Source organism: Nicotiana tabacum, chromosome 10 (assembly GCF_000715075.1).
Source record: "Nicotiana tabacum cultivar K326 chromosome 10, ASM71507v2, whole genome shotgun sequence".
NCBI classification, from domain to species: domain Eukaryota; kingdom Viridiplantae; phylum Streptophyta; class Magnoliopsida; order Solanales; family Solanaceae; genus Nicotiana; species Nicotiana tabacum.
In genome coordinates, this window is record NC_134089.1 from 150,560,588 (window position 1) to 150,580,221 (window position 19,634).

At 37.7% G+C, this 19,634-nt stretch overlaps 1 protein-coding gene and 1 long non-coding RNA gene across 2 annotated transcripts; both read right to left on the reverse strand.

Annotated features, from left to right (window-relative positions):
- Positions 1-4,113: 4,113 nt before the first annotated feature.
- Positions 4,114-6,854, reverse strand: LOC107789162 (uncharacterized). The gene is made up of 2 exons (XR_001648797.2): positions 5,947-6,854; positions 4,114-4,454 (listed from the first exon to the last, which is right to left on the reverse strand). It is a non-coding gene; the product is annotated as an uncharacterized LOC107789162 (long non-coding RNA).
- Positions 6,855-17,631: 10,777 nt separating this feature from the next.
- Positions 17,632-18,039, reverse strand: LOC142165463 (uncharacterized). Its single transcript, XM_075224012.1, has one exon. It carries the CDS (start codon positions 18,037-18,039, stop codon positions 17,632-17,634), a length of 408 nt encoding a protein of 135 aa, XP_075080113.1.
- Between the last annotated feature and the right edge of the window lie 1,595 nt (positions 18,040-19,634).

The following is a 19,634-nucleotide window of genomic DNA, read 5'->3' on the forward strand; positions in this document are numbered from 1 at the left end:
TGTGTTTGTTAGTCAAGCGTCGAAACAGTGTTGTGAACGAAGCTGTGTTTCATCGGAAGTCCAGCAATGTTCGACGTCAGATCGTTAGCATAAAGGTCAGCCATAGCTCGTTCACGGATTTTTTTTTGTTTTTCTTTCTTTTGAGTTTCGTTTTCACTGTGCGTAATGGAGCAAGAAAGTGTAGTAGTAAAGGTCATATTTCTTACCTCGAATCTATGCTACTCACGGATCTATTTGTGGTTTCGTTTTAATGTGGGTTCATTTTGATAAAGCTTTTGCATGAAGTATCCTACTGTATATTCGTTGAAATTGTATGTGTATGTGTTTTGACGACTTTCCTACTGTTTTGAGTTCAATTGATGATTGTGTTTAGTGATTTGGATATACTTGGTTGTTCTGTTAAGTTTGTTCTGATATGAATTTGGCCTTGTTGAATTGTCCTAATGTTGTTGATTGGGAGTTAGTTTTATGTGTTTTATTAGTCAATTGTTAGGATTTCTCAATTAAGATTGGTTATAGATGTTATAGTTTGGTTAATTGATTAGGAGGATTGGATATAGCTGATGGGGCAGAATGGTAATTTCAATAGTTTCAGAGGTATTTTGGGATTTAAAGTTGTAAAAATGATTAATTTGAGTGCTCTGTCCACTAAGCACTAATAATATTAAAATAAGGCATTATTTAATACATAGTGGGGGACAAGACATTTGCTAGTGGGGAACAAGGCATGCAAGTGAGGGGAACAAGGCATGCAAGCGTGGGGAACAAAACATAATGGTATGAAAATCTTAAAAAGGATTGATTAAAATATGTTGCCCATACCTGTTTTTGGGTTATAAATAGGGTCATTTCAAGACAGAAAAGGGGCTGGGTTTATTGGAGGAGAAAAAATTAGTTCTCTTTCAGTCTTTTTTCAGAGAGTCTAGGTTGGATTTTTAACATTTAAAAGTTCAGTAATTTGAGAGTAAAAAACAGGCTGGTTTTTTATCCAAAAGGTTCCGTGTTTGGAGAGCTAAGAAACTAAAAAGTGGGTCTTTTCTTTTACTGCTGAATATTAGAACTAGTACTGTTGTTGTTTGGTATTTCTGGGGTTTCAATTGGTTCTTCCTGAGTTTGCTATTGGTTATTGGCTACTGTTTTCATTGGGTGTTGCTGGAACTCTGCTGGTTGATTCCTTTTTTTAATCTGCCACTTGGTTGTTCTGTCACTGCATTGTTGTGTTATTACTGTTGTTGACTGCTCCTTCATCTTCTTGTATTTCCGTTATCCAGGTACACGTTCTACAGCTCTCAAATCTAAAGGAAAGGAAGTAAAGAGTTGTTGGAATGGATTTCTGAAAATAACTGTTTCTTTGTGTTTAATTTGATGTATAAGCAGTAGTTCACTTGATATTTCATAGTATGTATTGGAATGACTTTGAAATGCATAAACTGGACTGATTGAATCTATTTCCACAAACATGGAATATCAATTGTAATTAATCTTGGTTGGTGATTACTAGTTATGAAATATACTATATTTAATTCTTTTTTTTCAGTAGTCACGAAATAGTTTCAAATAGTTTATGTCACAAAGCAGGTTCAAATAGTTTATGGAAATCAGCATGTTGGTTTAATAGGTCTAATTCTGAAATTGCGAGTTCACTTGAGTAAATAACATCATTTTAAATAGCAATGTAAATAATGTTAGTAACTAATGTTAGTTCTCAAATGTTAGTGATTAATGTTAGCTTGATGACAGTTTTTAAGCATTGATGCATTTTTCAACAAATCGTGAAAGGAGCTCAAAAAATGGCTTTGTATTTCACATAGTTAACTCCAATAATCCAATTCATATAATAAAGCTAAAGTTGAACTAGATCGAAATGGTAGCTGGTTTGTTAATATTTACAACGGCATGCGACAGATCTTAAGTTAGGTAGCGGGTTCAAACTAGAAGGTGTTTCCTTTTGTTTGGACCCGGATTTGAACTTGAAGCCCGAACTTTTAATGCTAATTGATTAGGATTTTTCTTTATTCTTAGAGACCAATAAATAGAAAATCATAGTCGCTTTAGGATATCCTTGGATAAAAATGAGATGAGCCTCGCGGAATGAAAAAAAATACAAAAATTGCGGGGCTCTCAATAAATATTTATTTTTAAAATATTTAGACTTAGGAACGGGACGTTTAGCGAATTTCACGGCCTTCCCCAAAAGATAATAACACGCAAGTCACTTCCGGCGCGCTTTAAATAATTTACTCTCTTAAACTCGGGTGCACATTTATGTGACCCAAATCCAAATCTCAACGAAGTCGAAATGTGTCGCTAATCACGGGTACATTGATTGTGACGTGGTTCGAGATGCATTTCCACGACGTAGCAAATTCCTTTTAAAAATAATGAATGAGACGAGCCTCGACAAACAAAAATACACAAGCTGCGGGGCCCTCTATACGTGTTGGTAAAATTACTTAGACTTCGGGATGGGCCGTTTAGCAAAATTTCACGGCCTTACCCAAAATAATGACACGCTAATCGCTTTAGGCGCGTATTTAATAATGTTATCTTCTTAAATTCGGGTGCACATTTATGTGACCCAAATCCAAATCTCAACAGAGTTGAAATGTGTCAATAACCACGTGTGCATTGATGTGACGTGGTTCGAGATGTATTTTCACGATGTTGCAATTCTCGGTAAAAATAAAAATAATAAAAGCGGTACACAGTTAAAATTTGCACATAGGTTCAACATGTATTAAAATCAGGTAAATAAGCCGAATATGACAGTTGAGCGACCGTGCTAGAACCACGGAACTCAGGAATGCCTAACACCTTCTCCCGGGTTAACAGAATTCCTTACTTGGATTTCTGGGTCGCGGACTGTAATACAGAGTCAATCTTTTCCTCGATTCGGGATTCAATCGGTGACTTGGGACACCATAAATCTCCTAAGTGGCAACTCTGAATTAAATAATAAATCTCGTTTCGATTGTCCCTTAATTGGAAAAACTCCCTTTTACGCCCCTTTGCGGGGTGTATCTGAAAAAGGAGGTGTGACAGGCACCATCCGTGAAAAGAGTCCAAATTCTCGAGGTGGTCCTTGAGGTTAGCAATAATTCCCTTTCTACTTTGGGTATTAAGGCCGGCGTAAAGTCGGCCACGAAGTCTGCCAAAATTTAAGATTTTATGGCGGTTCGGGATCAATACTCGATATCATACCCGCTGAGTTCGACGGCCCATTTGGTCAACCGGCCCGAGAGCTCGGGTTTGTGCACGATATTCCTCAGTGGGTAAGAGGTCACGACACATATGGGGTGGCATTGAAAGTACGATTTTAACTTTATGAAGGCGCTTAGCAAAGCGAGCGCCAGCTTTTTCAAGTGAGTATTGTTATACCCCATTTTAAACTGGTTAAACTAAGGTACAACGTATTAGGCGATTCTGAATTTGATTAAAGTTAAGAGTCACCACCTAATTATTTCTAAGGAGAATTAGGGCACCTAAATTGATTAAAGTAATTTAATAAAGTATAACTTTGTTAATGGTCTACTTAACCTAAAAATTCTAGGTAAGGGTTCAATTAATCTAAAGGGAAGGTTTTTAAGGCACCCTTTAAGATCCATATTAAAATGGTTAATCGACCGAACTAAAATTTATTAAGGCAAAGTGTTGAGATAAGTAAAGTGATTGATTAAATTAATTAAAATAGTAACTTTCATTTGCGAAATCAAATGGTAGAGGCCTTGAAAAAGGACGATTTGAAGGATTTCAAATGATAAGAGCTGCAAAATTATTTTTTCAAAAGAAAGTTATCAACTTACTACAAAAGTGAGTAAAGGCCAAAATGCTTTCATCTTTGTCACACAAACGGATTAAGGATCAAATGTTAAATCAAACGTGATTTGTGGAAGACTTAAATGTCAATTTTTATTAAAACATTATTATTTAAAGTCACTCTATCTTCTAACGTATCTAAAGCTCAAGAAAACAAGTATAGATTATATAAAATAGTGAACTCATTTTTTGGTCAAATAGTATCCCAAAATTACGTGCTTGTCCCTTATCCTCGCATTGTAAGGTGCTATTAAGACAAATTAAAAGAGGGAGTAGGTAAAGGAGTTGGCTAGACCATTGATTTTAAAGTCCTCAACCGTTGCCATATCTCCATGTAACAAGTAATCCCATTATTAGCTTGAATATAAGTCCTAAGTGAGACTAATCGAAAGTTTTTTAATTAAAAAAAAAAAAGGACTACAATCTTATACCCAAAAAAGAACAGATTCGCAATATAGAGATCAAGGGAGAAACTAGCAAAGTAAAGATTAAAGTAGCATAATGGGTAGTCCCCACCGATATCCCATAAGGATGAATTTATGGTTTTCCGCCGTGAGATTCGACAATAGGATAGCACAAATAACGATGACTCCATGTGGTGCTACGCGGTCGTTCAGTCTTAAAAGTAAAACTTTCGGCTTCCGTGTTCATGCAAAAACAAAGAAAGAGCAGAAGAGTTAGAGAAGAACATATGCTTTTTAACAGACATGAAAGTCAGATAGGAAATATTGATCTTTCCAACTTGTATTAAAATAAATATGCTCACATGCCATGGTGACCAAAATATGAAGAATCAACTCCTACTAATAGAAAATAGCTTCTTAAGTAATATTTCAAGTTAAGATATAATTTATCTTCTATTGAGTATTATCCTAAAGTGTCTAAATTAAATGGGCAGACAAGGATATATTCTACAGTTTCTAAGGCCACTTTTAGATTATTAACCGAAGGATGTTAACAACAAAAAAGACTTGCAAGTTCTCATCAGTAGCATTCACTTCGTTAGCAAGAGTCTATTTCAAATGAGATATCAAATTCTATTGTTGTGGTTTCTTAGTGTTAAAAAAGGGTTGCAGAAAACTTGTTACTGGTGTATCTACATAGAAAAAGAAACAGAAAGCTAACACATACCCACAACTAGCCAACGCCATACTTTGAACAAAGTTTGTAAAAGAAAGCTAATGGCATGGTATTTCAGTTATCAAAAGTAAAAAAATGTAGAGTCATGTAATTTGTTATTTAGAGATACAATAGATCACCTTAAATATCTTAACAGATTATACCCTTTTTATATCCGTTATCTAAACAAGTGAAACAGTGGTCAGCTCCTATTAGTACTACTGACAGCAAAAACCAAAATCATAGAGAAGTACTTAAACTAAGCATGAATATTATTGTTGCCCACTGTCGTCATCTCTATAATTACCAAAATAACCCACAGGCTATGCTTTCTACCATTATTTTTACACTTCAAGAATATAGTTTTAAAAGTATTTTAGAACAAGATGGTTGTTAAGACATGAAATCCTAAAGAACATGGTTTATATTACATTTGAACAACGTCACTTCTTGTTGGGAACTGATTCAATTACTCTTTTAAGTTTATTGGCTGGATGAAGTTATTTACTGTGAGTTGAATAAGTCTTTTACTAGAGTTTACAGAGTCTTTAGGTTAGTTGCTATTTTTTCTAATTTGGTTGCTGTTTTTCTGGTCATTTCCTAGATTTTAGTTAAGTGGGTGTTATGGATAGATATTATCTTTCCGAGCTTGTAAGCCTATAAAAGGCACACCACTTTCCGTTAATAAAATAAGTCCTTCTACATAATATCTCTTTTAGCTTCCCTGCATCTTTAAGTTTTCTAGTTAAAGACAATCTCTTTTTCTACACTTCTTTGAATAGTCAAGAAAACAATAGCAAATAGCATGGTTTGATCAATAAAGTTTTAACACAGCCAACTTGAATACAACATAACTTAAAACGTTGATTCTTCACATCACTTTAGTATAAAAAAAATATCATCTGTACATTACACTACAACAGATAAAACATAAACCTAAGACATGTTTTTTCTAAGCAAATACAATTTCCTTAAGGGAAAGATCAGAACTAAAAAAAAGTTAGATTTTACCTGTTGTAGGGCAGTGAACTAGGACGATGTTGGCCTCGAATCTACTCTCTCATTATGGAAAAGATTCGAACCTCGATCGGAATGGTTCCAAAATCTCTGTCACGGCTAAAGTTCACCGAGACAGAAAAGAAAAGTTTTGTAAGAGAGTCTTGAGTTATTTGAGACTATATCAAATGTGATAGTGATAATGTAGTGTTCAAGAGGTGGCTAATTCTTATGTCTAGTCTAGGCGGCTAAAAAACCCCTCCTAAATGGGTTCTAACAGGACATATTTATAGTAGAAGAACTAGGGTCACAAATTTTGAGCAGGAATTTGAAATCAAGGGTTTGAATTATAGTCAAAATACCCGTTTGAATCGGAACGTTGCGATTCGGACAAGCCCTCATGTGATTTGGTCAAACAACTCGTGATTCGCCTCAGGCCTTGCCCGAAATTGTAATATTTGGTCTTACTTTTGAAGATTCACGGGTTGTAAGACACCAAAATACCTAGCCTGATTATAGAGCGACGAGATTGCACGAAATAGGGCGGATACTATATGTTCGAGGCTGATAAAGACCAATTCTTTAGCCACAAATAAACTTGGAGACAGAATAGAAATCTGCCATGGAAGAGGGGGGACTGTGCGCTGGAGAGAGAGAGAGGGGGAGAGAAAGACTTATTTTGTTCAATGTGTATTTTGGGTTTCAGTTGATGCCTGAAATTTGGGCTAAGATTGATTAATTCTAGTGGGTTCATCCGCTGGAAAATAGGTGAGAAAACTACCATGTATAACCCTTCAAAATTTTATTAGCCCATATTTTTTCACATGGACCCAAAATAGCCTTTAGGCCCAATGTATTAACAAGTTATAGTCACTATTTCCAATACATTTTCACTCTCTTTCAACCGCCTGCTTCTCCTCTCTTTTTTCATCTTCTCCGATCTTCAATCTTCCATCTTTTCCTTTCTTCTTATCTTTCCCTTCTTCACTCCCTCCTTTTTTTTCTTTTTTCTTTTCCTAGTGGGTTCATCCGCGGGAAAATAGGTTGGTTAAGTTAGATGTGTTTGGGCTATAAAATAGCTCAGAATAGATGGCATTTCCTTTCTTCCTCTGTATATTTCTTTTAAGCTTCTAATTTGGATTATATAATTTTAATGATCACTAGTAGTAGTAGTAGTAGTAGTAGTAGTTAATGGAAAATAGTATTGAAAAAAATAAGTATTTGATGTATTAATAACTTTGAAGCTCAAAGAAATTAATTGGAAGAAAGGAAGGACAAAATTGGATGTCAACAAGGATACTTTGTTTCGGCCTCGCCTAGAGTTCTACTGATATAGTAAATAGAAAATTGCGTACCTTCCTCGTCCTATGATGACCCAATTGGTCATCTTATAATTTAAAATCATATTCCGTATTTTGAGGACCTTAAAACCTTATTTTATCCCTCCTCGATTTGTGTGCGCAGTCCGGGCATGTTTCCGAAAAGCTTTTATGTTGAAGGTTGATGAAAATAATAATTTTTGCCTTTAAAAGTTGATTTAGTTGACTTCGATCAAAACGGGCTCGGATTCGTATTTTGACAGTCCTGGTGGGTCAGTATCAAAATATGGGACCTGGGTGTATGCCTGAAATTGAATTCGGAGGTCCCTAGCCCGAGTTATGATTTTTTGTTAAAAATTGTAAGTCTGAAAATTTAATGATTTTTAAGAAATTGTCAATGTTTGATCTTGTTGGTATCAGGTCCGTATTTTGGTTCTAGATTCCAGTATAGGTTCAATATAATATTTAAGTCATGTCTGTGAAATTTGGTGAGAAACGAAGTTCGTTTGACGTGATTCGGACGTCCGGTGGAGAAAATAGAAATTTCAAAGTTTTCTTGAGAATTTCATTTGATTTGATGCTAAATTCGTAGTTCTAGGTGTTATTTGGCGATTGGATCGCGCGAGCAAGTTCGTATGATGTTTTAAGACTTGTGTGCATATTTGGTTTGGAGCCTCGAGGGCTCGGGTGAGTTTTGGATAGGCTACGGAATGAAGTTGGACTTAAACATTGCTGATATTTGCAACTTCTGGGAACTGGCCTTAGATCTCGCATTTGTAAGACCAGGGTTTGCATTTACGAGCTACTCATCGCAAATGTGAAGAGTAGATGGGCCAGGCAGTCCTCGCATTTGCAAGAAAATCTTCGTATTTGCAAAGTTGATCTGGGGAAGGGGTTCTTCGCATTTGCGAAGAAGGTGGTCGCAATTGCGATCCCAGTTTCGCATTTGCGAACAATATGTTCGCATTTGCGACAGAAGCAGAAATGCGACAAGTTCGCATTTGTGATGCCTTTCTCGCATTTGCGAGCTTCGCAATTGTGAAGCTCAGGTCGCAAATGAGACATCAACAATTGTTAAAAGGGACTTAGACAGGATTTTTCATTAATTCTTTAAATTTTCAAAATCTAAGAGGTGATTTACCGAAGACCATTTCTTCCCCAAATCATATGTAAGTGATTCTAAACTAGTTTCTTTCAATCTTTCACTTCATTTTACAAGATTTCAACCTAGAATCTAAGATTTTCATGGAAAAATTGGGGATTTTTGGGTAGAAACTAGGGATTTCGAAATTTGGGGATTTATACCTCAAATTGAGGTCGTATTCCAAAACCAATTATATATCCAGGCTCGAGGGTGAATGAATAATCGGGTTTTGGTCCGAATTTTGGATTTGGACCAAGCGGGCCCGGGTGTTGACTTTTGTTCCCTTTTTCAAAAGTGACCTAAATTGAATTCCTTACAATTGTGGGTAGTTCCTAAGGCTTAAATTGAATTGTTTGGTTGGTAATTTGCTAGGTTCTATTGATCCGAAGGCTTGTAAGAAGGAAAAATCGGTGATTGAGCTTTAAATTTGGTCGTTGGAGTGAGGTAAGTGTCGTGGTTAACCTTGGCTTGAGGGATTAGGTATTATTTTCCAACTACCTACGTGTTTGGATGCTGAGTACAACGTATAGGTGAGGTGACGAGTACCTATGCGTTGTTGCCGAGTTATGGCATGTGAGTGAGTCTTATTCTTATAAATGTTGTATTCTTTGATCACATTGTTCATGTTTAGACTAGCTATTCGATGTGTTGAGCAATTTCTTATCATGTTTTACTGAATTTGGTATTGATAGAGTATTGCCTCAAAGTTGAGGTTGGTATTGTAGAACTAAGTGTTGAAGTAAGATTTGTTCTTGATATTCCTATCTCCCCATGTTCATTGTTTTGGTGAGGGAGAGTGTTAAAGCACGAAGGGTCATGCCGTGCAATATTTTGTGAGTGGGTGATAAATCACGAAGGATGGTGTCGTGCACGTTTTTATTATTTATTATGGTGAGGTTGAGTGTAAAATCACGAAGGGTGATGTCGTGCATATTTCTATTATTTTATCTGGTGAGGTTGAGAGTAAAAGCACGAAGGGTGATGTCATGCACTTTCTTTTACTATGTTTATCCATTTCTATCTGTTTAAGGTATATTGATTGTCCATGTTCTTAGTTCCGTTGTAATTCTTTGTCTTGTAATCCCCTCAGCATGCCCCCTTACCAATACTTCGTGCCTTATTTATTTAGTTGTTGTTATTAGTGTATATGTATTGATAAACTGCACAGGTTTGTTTGGGAGTGTCTTGTCCTAGCCTCGTCACTACTTTGTCGAGGTTAGACTCGACACTTACCAGTACATGGGGTCAGTTGTATTGATACTGCACTCTGCACTTTTTGTGCAGATTTCAGTACTAGAACATATTGACCCGAGTTGAGCTGCTGACTTCAAACCCACATGAGACCCAAGGTAGATCTGTCGGCATTCGCAGACCCTGGAGTCCCTTTCAGTTATTTCAGTTTACTGTTTCTTTTAGCTCAAAAACAATTGTACGTTTTTTCAGCCAGTATTTGTAGTGACTCTTAGAAGTTCGTGAATTGTGACACCAGATTCTGGGTAGTTGTGTATAATTATTTGGGTTATTATAAAATTCTGCACTCTTTTAATCTGTTATGGTTTAATTGTTGTTATTTACTGGATTGTTTAAGAGTTAGTGTATTAATCTCTAATTGTTGGCTTGCCTAGCAACTGAAAGGTTAGGCGTCATCACGGTCCCGACGATGGAAAATTCGGGTCGTGACACTTCCCTATCTAAGACACCACTTACCGCCACCTGAGAAATCGCCAATTAAAGGCATATCTGTTCGTCCGACTTCGGAGTATGTAGTAGGGGCGGACTTGATAGGTATCATTTGAGTTCTTCCAAAGCTTGTTGGCATTCCGGGGTCCAGGAAAAATTATTCTTCTTCTTCAACAGTGAGAAGAACTGATAGCTTTTGTCTTAAGACCTCGATATGAACCGGCCAGGGCGCTACCCGCCCGGTCGGCCTCTGAACTTCCTTGACATTGTCTACTACGGTGATGTCTTCTATGACTTTGATTTTTTCGGGATTGATCTCGATCCCCCGATTGGATACTATGAACCCAAAGAATTTTCCCAATGGACCCTGAATGCTCACTTCTTTGGGTTCAGCTTCATATTGAATTTCTTCAATATGTCAAAGGCTTCCTGTAAATGTTTCAAATGGTCCTCTGCTAGCAGGGACTTGACTAACATGTCATCAATATAAACTTCTATTGATTTTCATATTGTTCTTCGAACATCCGATTTACTATGCATTGATAGGTGGCACCAACGTTCTTTAATTCGAATGGCACTACATTATAACAATAGGTGCCGAATTTAGTGATAAAAGAAGTCTTTTTTGGTCATCCGGGTCCAGCTGAATTTGGTTGTACCCAGAATAGGCATCGAGAAAGCTGAGTATCACGTGCCCGGCCGTCGCGTCGATCATTTGATCGATGTTAGGCTAAGGAAAAGAATCCTTAGGGCATGCCTTGTTCAGATCTTTATAATCTACACACATTCTTAGCTTATTTCCTTTTTAGGTACTACCACTACGTTAGTTAACCAATCTGGGTACTTAACTTCCCGAATGGACCCTATTTTATGGAGCTTAGATACCTCATCCTTGATGAATACATGTTTTACCTCGGATTGAGGTCTCCTCTTCTGTTTAACCGGGTGGAACTTCGGATCCAAACTAAGCTTATGAGTGGTTAACTCCAGCAGGATACCTGTCATGTCAAGATGGGACCAAGCAAAACAAGTTATGTAAGCTTTAAGAAAATTAATGTTTTTTTTCGAGCTCAGGGGTTAACCCCGTGCCCATGTATACATACTGATCCGGTAGGTGTTCGATCAATATAACTTGCTCCGGCTCTTCAACTGTCGATTTGGTGGCATCGGTATTATCAGGAGCTACAAATGACCTCGGAATTCTGTGATCATCCTCCTCGTCGACTCTTCGTTCCTCTGGTCCAGCCGGGACCGGCATCGGTGGTTGCTATTTAACTTAGGCCTTTATGGTCGGCTCAGTGTTCCTTAATGTCAAGACGGCAGGCATCGGGAGTACTTTATCGACTACGAACATCTCCTTTGCAGCCAGTTGTTCTCCGTATACCGTCTTGATTCCTCCTGGTGTAGGGAACTTCAATGTCTGGTGTAAGTTCGAAGGCACCGCCCTCACGTTGTGAACCCGTGGTCTTTTGAATAGATCATTATATCTCATGTCCCCTTCCATCACATAGAACTTTGTTTCTTGGATGGTCCCGGCAATGTTCACTGGTAGGGTTATCACCCCTTTGGTGGTTTCTTATGCCATGTTAAATCCGTTCAGCACTCGGACTACTGGCACTATTTGATCCTGTAACCCCAATTGCTCTACGACGCTTGATCTGATGATATTAGCTGAGTTACCTAGATCAATCAACACACGTTTTACTCGAGATTTATTGATAAGTACAGATATTACGAGTGCATCATTATGAGGTAGTACGATTCCTTTGGCGTCCTCGTCACTGAACGAAATGATTCCCTTCGGGATATAATCTCGTGTGCATTTCTCCCTTGTGATAGATACTTTAGTGTGTTTTATCATCGGCCCTTGAGGGACATCGACCCTTCCAATGATCATATTGATGACGTTTTGAGGTTCCTTTTGTTTGGTCTGTTTGTTGGTATCCCTATTTCTAAAGTGGTTATTGGATCGATCACTCAAATATTCTCATAGGTGCCCGTTATTAAACAACCGGGAAACTTCTTCTCTCAATTTCCAGTAATCTTCGTTCCTGTGGCCATGAGTGCCATGATATTTATACATCAAGTTAGGATCTCTCTAGGTAGGGTCGGACTGCAACAGTCGAGGTCACTTAGTTTCCTTGATGCACCCAATGGATGATACGATACTGGCAGCATCGACGTTAAAGTTATATTCCGATAATCTTGGTGCCTCCCTGGCCTCGAGCGGCTGGTCGAAACCATTATTGCTCATCAGACCTCGACTATTGGGCCCTCGATCACTTCTCTTTTCGTTCCTCGTAAGGTGACGCCCAGACCCGTTTCCCCTTCGATCTTCATTATGTGGTTGATACCAGTCTCGAATCAATCTTGGTTCATAATCGACGACTCTCTTAGACCTATCATTGGTTCTAACAGGATAAACGGACCCAGAGAGGGCTCTGAGTTGGTCTTCCTCGACTCTAATTTTTGACTGGTACATGTTGTGGACATCATCCCAAGTTACAGTCGGGTATTCTACTAAATTTTGTTTTAGCTCCTATGAAGCTAAGGAACTTCGGGGGTTAAATTCTTGAGTAAATGCCTGAACAGCCCAATCATCCACAACCGGAGGAAGATCCATCTGTTCCATTTGAAATCTTGATACGAACTCCCTAAGCATATCATTTTCCCTTTTCTTAACCTTGAAAAGGTCCGATTTCTTGGTCTCGACCTTGATGGCGCCGTCATGAGCCTTCACAAAGGCATCTACAAGCATAGCATATGAATCAATAGAATTTGGGGGTAAGTTGTGATACCATATCATTGCTTTTTTTGATAGAGTTTCCCCGAACTTCTTTTGCAATACCGACTCGATTTCATCATCTTCCAAGTCATTCCCCTTGACAACACATGTATAGGAGGTCACATGCTCGTTTGGATCCGTGGTTCCGTTGTACTTTAGAATATCGGGCATACGAAACCTCGTCGGGATCGACTTCGGTGCAATGCTCGGAGGGAAAGGATTTTGGATAAATTTCTTAGAATTCGATCCTTTTAATATTAGAGGTGCTCTCGGAATTTGATCGACCCTAGAGTTATATGTCTCTGCCTTTTGGTCGTTAGCCTCAATTTTCTTCTCACCTGATTCCACCTATTTCGTCAATGTTTCAAGCATTTTTATTATCTCGGGGTTGGCCCCAGGCTCAGCTTCATCTGACCTCTCGGTGGTTTGCTCGTTTCTTCGGGTATTCTCCCAGGATTGTTCGGGCTCAACCCTACCGGGAGGGTGGCCCTAATTCTGTAGTTGTGCTATCGCCACCTGTTGATCTTGCAGCATTTTGAAGATTAGCTGCATGCTTATCCCATCACCTTCGCCTTCGGGCGTTTCTCGAACTGTTGATTGAAGGCCTCCACGAATGTTGTTTTTGAAGTCAGTTGGCAGGTGGGCTTCAATAGCAACCTGTTAATTGGCATGGATTAGATCGGCAGTTGGGGCTCCGTTAGGGTTAGTAGGGGACACCTCATTGCTAGGCACCAGGTTGTTATTTTCACCATGATGGCCAGACACAGCCTCAACGTTCAAGTGAGCAGACTGAGAATTTGACATTTTTTAGCTGACCTGAAATTGAAACTTTAAAGAACAAGCGTAAAATAAAGTGTGTTATGGAAATTTGTATCAAACCACCACTATTATCCTTATCCCTATGGTGGGCACCAAACTGTTTACCCTTAAAATAAATAATAATTGAATTTATACACAATTTTAAAGATATGCGGATTGAACAAATGACCAAGAATGTTAGATAGATGAGTTAAAGACACAATGAATAATCAAACCAGTCGTGCGTAATGGCCTAGCTTGAATTTGGACTGGACAATGGTTTCTTCCATCGGTTGGGTCTTGGGTTCAAAGCCAATCAAGAATAAAGAACAAAATTAAAGTAAAGACTTTGCAGTAGCTAGAAAGCAGAGAAATAACTTTGTATTTCCTTGGTATGCGTGTTACAATATATCTCATTGAAATAAAAAATTTCCCTTTATATAGTAGGAGAGTTTTACCCCTAGTACAAGTCTAAAAAAGATAAAAATCTTCCTTTCTCATTAATTATGGATCTGTTACCGACATCGGGCAAGATCTGCACTGTGATATCCGGTCGGATGCGGATATCATGGCTCTCTGTTAGCCGTGTGCAATCGTTCATGCGCTTTCCGAAGTATCAGAACCCCTCTAGGATCCGGGGTGCATCGTTTTATCTAGTCCGATGGCGGGCATTTTGTTCGGGCCTTGGTACAAGAAGTTCTTAGCTTTGATTCTGATACTGTATAATCATATCCTTTCTTTGTTTGACCCTCCGGAAAATCGGGGTATATGTTACCCCCGGTTTCACCCGAATACAGAGACCACTCTTTCCTTGTGATCATTTTGCACCGGATAGAGTCAGCGCCTAACTGAATTATGTATTGAAGTAATTTGTAAGAACAACTTCATAAAAGGACTAACCTATTAATGAAAAATATTTTAAATGAACTTTAACTAGATTTAATAAGTTATGTCACACATGACATACTTAAGTTATAGGTCAAGAAAATAAAATATTGTATATAACAGAAAAATATAGAGGAAGAAATTGCAAAATATCAAGGGTAAAATAGGCATTGCGCAGAGTATGAGGGTAAAAAGTTTTTAGTATTAATTTGTGTTGATGAAATATTTTAAAATATGTCATATTTGAATTATTTGAGGAAAGTTTTGATTTCCTCAGATACTAACATTTTTCAGTCATCTTTTAGATTAATATTTTGTTTAATTTTGGTAATAAATGTGAATATTACCATAACAATCCAAATGCTTTACATCCTAAGAGCATCAAGTGTACTAGCTAGCTCTTCCAGTACAACAAGACCTCAAAAAAATAGAATCTTCTAAGTACAAAATGCCATCTACTTTAGAAGAAAGAAATAAAATCAATCAACAGAGTACAACCTAACTACATAATCTTTGTACCAACAATGGACATTGTTTGGCTTTTTTAGACTCTGCATACATACTCATTCTATCAACAAGCTCCTTCTTAATTTGCCCAACACAGAATTTCAAGTTCAAGTTAATTTGTTTAAAAATTCTGCAGTTTCTCGCTTACCAAGTATGATATACAATTGCTCCTATGATTGTTGTTGCAACTTCCTTTCTGAATTGCTTCCAATTCCTCTTTCTAATCCACTGTATCATCTCTGGTATTGCCATATTTAGTAGTCTGATGTCTGCCCAACTAGTCAGTGAATCTCTCATATTTTTTACCTAACAACAGTCCCCAAAGAGATGTTGTTGTGTCTCTAATACTCCCATAGTACACATGCAACACTCTGCATCTCCTATGATAGGGATGTGTAATTGTACTAGTCTTCCCTTTGTTTGTATTTTTTGTTGATACGCCAGCCATAATACAAATCTATGCCTTGGTAACATCATCCAGTTCCATACCAAATCCATTTCCCAACATCTTAACATATGCCGTATCATTACATTATAACTACTAGAGATAGAATAACTTCCATTGCTAGTCAGCCTGTATGTATTTCCATTGTACCATTGTATCATGTTATGTTTTAAGCCATTAATTTTTTTCCAATACCAACTGCAATCAGAGGGTGGATTGTGATCCCAAATGTTCCTGCACGACTTCATATACACACTATGTACCCATCTCACCCGCAATACTTCCTTGTTTGTCACTAATTGCCATAACAGTTTGCCTACAGATGCTATATTCCAATTTTTACATCCCTTAATATTTAGACCTCCATATTTCTTTAGTCTACATAGTACATCCCATGACACCAATGCCATCTTTCTATGCCCTTCTGTACTGACCCATAAGTACTCCCTACATTTCTTGTCTACTGCTTTAATAACACTTTGAGGGAGTATAAAGACATCCCCCAGAAGTTGTATATTGCAAACAACACTGAATTAATAACTTGCAGTCTACCTGTATATGATAACTGTTTTGCATAACCTGACTGAATGTTTATTGTAATCTTCTCCACTAGCTGATGATATTCTACTTTGCTCCACTTCTTTGATGTTAAAGGCATCCCCAGGTATCTCATAGGCAATGTACACTGATAACCCTGTATCCCTCACAATAACCTGTTTAGTAGCCTCATCCATCCCTGCTAAGAATATGTTTGATTTCTCCATATTAGCTACCATTCCTGACACTTCACTGAAATGGTTCACTACTTCCATTATTCTATGGATAGACTGAATGTTACCTTTGCAAAATAACATCAAATCATCTGCAATTATTAGGTGTGTCAGTTTGGTATTCTTGCACATGGGGTGAAATTGAAAGTCTGGAAGCTCACTCATTTTATTCAATCCCCTAGATAGGTACTCTATAACCAGAACAAACAATAATAGAGACATAGGATCTCCCTGTTTCAACCCTCCCTTTCCTTCAAAATAACCATACCCTGCACCATTCACTTTTATTGTGAATGTAATTGTTGTAACACACATCATAATCAGTTGGATGAAAGGCATTGGAAAGCCATAACCTTTAAGAACATCCTCCAGGAATTCCCATCTAACCATATTGTATGCTTTCTTTAGGTCAATCTTCATCAAACATCTTGGAGTAGTCTTCCTGTTATAATGCCTCAATAGATCATGGCATATAAGTACATTATGAATAAGTGACCTTCCTTCTATAAATGCTGCTTGATTGTCAGCTACAATCATAGGGATAGCTTTCCTTAGTCTCTTACAAATGATCTTAGAAATATATTTGTAGATAACATTACAGCATGAAATAGGCCTGAATTGGCTAGCCTGCAAGGGATTCTTCACTTTTGGTATAAGAGTTATACTAGTTGAGTTTATCTGGGAAAGTATTTGCCCATTCTCAAGAAATTCTAACACTTCTTTGGTCACCTCCTCTCCAATAATTGACCAAGATGCTTTATAAAATCCACTTTCATAGCCATCTGGACTTGGACTTTTAGTTTCATTAATATTGAACATAGCAATCTTCACTTTTGGAGCTGTGTATGGTCTTACCAACTGCATTTGTTGAGCAGTTGACAGTACTTTCCCATTCTTCATAAAACCCTTAATTGCATGATCTCTGAACCTTCCCTTTATTCCCAATAGTTCTTGATAATACTCCGCAAATATCCCTGTTATCTCATCCTGATCAAATTTCAGGCATCCAACCTTATTAGTTAGTTGGATAATGGCTTCTTGCAATCTTTTGTGCTTTATCACTAAAAAAAATATCTATTGTTATCATCTCCCAACTTGATCCAAGTAGCTTTGCTCCTCTGTTGAAGGAATACTTCTGCCAAATAAGAAGATCTCTTGAATTTTGAAAACTTCTGCAATTCTTCTACTTGCAACCCAATATCCAGTGGATTTCTATAAAGCTCTGCTTGAGCTGAAGCCAAAGCCATTCTGTCTGCATCAGCTTCTTCAATGATATTGCTGAAGTATCTTCTATTTAGCACCTTTAGTTTGTGCTTTAACATTTTTAGTTTCTTAACCACTTTGAATATACTGCAACCAACTACATTCTATCCCCAACCCTCTTTAACTATATCTAAAAAATTGGGATGAGTAGCCCAAACATTACTGAATTTAAAAGAAGTTTTAGCCCTCCTAGGTGAGTTTGTACTTGATAGCTTGAGTGGACAGTGATCACTTATCCCCTCTTCTAAATAGTGAGCCATATATACTAGCATTGAATTGAGCCATGATGTATTGATGAATACCCAGTCAATCTTTGATAAGATCCTATCATCTCCATGCCTGTCATTCCAAGTATACCTGCTCCCACTAGTTGGTAATTCAATCAGCTCACATTGTTCTATACACCGATGAAACTCTGCTATTTCAGCCAGAGTTATAGGATTACCTCCCACTCTATCTTCAGTATGCAGCATAGAGTTAAAGTCTCCCATAACTATCCATAGACCCCCCATATTCTTGCTCACAGTGTCTAAGTAGCTCCAGAGATTTCTTCTTCGTTCCTTCGTGTATAAGCATAGACTATAGTCATCATAAATATGATCTGCAACCTATTATGAGTCACCACACATATTACTATTTGATTAGTCATAGACCTCAGAATGATGTTAAAACATTCTTGTCTCCATGCCAGCCAAATTCTACCATTATAATGTTCCCTCAAATTTGTTATACTCCCCCATCCACCAAATAGCTTATTAGCCACTTGATTAATTTTCTCCGACTTTATTTTTGTTTCCAACATACCTATCAACCCTATCTCTTCTTTGTTACAAAGGAGTTTCACTCCTTTTGTTTGTTAGGGGCATTCATACCCCTAACATTCCAACATAAAATGTTATCCATGACCACTAGGAGGTGTTTCTTTCCCTCCCACATTCCTCTCCCCTTTACTGTTACTACTATCAGTTACAACAATATCGTCTATCTCCAACACCTGAAAGTTGTTATGATAACTCCTATCTCCAACTCTCTTCCCTTGTTGTACTTGTCTACCAGTTGTTCTTGTTACATTACTAGGTGTTATCCAACCTGCATTGTCCTGTCTATCCTGCATCTTTTGCTTTCCATTCTCAATTATGTTCCCTTGCTTGTTTCTGATTTCTTCCCCTTCCTTGTTATCATTTGATTGAGTCACATGATCTGTTACTCTTTCATCCTTTTTTCCACTAACTTCCTCTGTTGGTTTAGGCGTTGCAGCTTGATTCTTTGCTTTACAAACTTGTTCATCATGGCCATATTTACTGCATGCTTTACACAAAGTTGGATTCCAATCATATTGCATTTTCTACTCCATTAGCAGCCCTCTTTCATTCTTAATGAACACTTTGTCAGGCAATTTGGTATTCATCTCAACCTCAACTAGGAAGCATGAAAAACTCAGCCCCGCCTTCCTTTCTGTGTGATTGTCTACCATCAATGATCGACCTATTAAACTCTCAATTTTGCTTAAGCCTTTAGGACTCCAGTACTTGAAGTCCAGCCCAAGCAGTTTTACCCATATGGGGACTGTATACAACTCCTCTTTAGTGAATTCTATGTCTATATGCCAAGCTTTTACAATGACTGGCTTGTTATCAAAGTGGTATATACCACCTTGTAGAACCTCATTCTTTCCTATGATTAAATCAAATCGCACTATTACTATCACATTTTTTAACATGGATACCTTGTTTATGCCATGTTTACCCCATATTCTACGAACATACGCATTAAGCACCGTGAACAGAGGGTGAGCTCCCAAAACATAGCACACTATTGTTGTTTTCCAGTATTCAATTTCAGAACTTATGTCCTCAGTCTCAATTTCACAAACAAGTGCCTCGTCATGCATCTCAGGCTCTACAAATTCAAGTTTAAAGCCAACATTAGTTACTTTTGTTATATCAAAATTGTCTCAAATTGAACCCCTTGCGTTCGATTCTGGTGGACCTTCTGCTTCATCTGCCCACGAAAATTTCCCGCTCCCAGCTCTAGAGTTTAACAGCTTTGGCGATGTCATCGATGAACCTTCTCCCAATTCCCTAGCCATCGTACCAAATTGACTTAC

Excerpts from the sequence above, each read along its gene's own strand:
- LOC142165463 (XM_075224012.1), bottom strand. The coding sequence starts at position 18,039 with ATGGGGGGTCTATGGATAGTTATGGGAGACTTTAACTCTATGCTGCAT.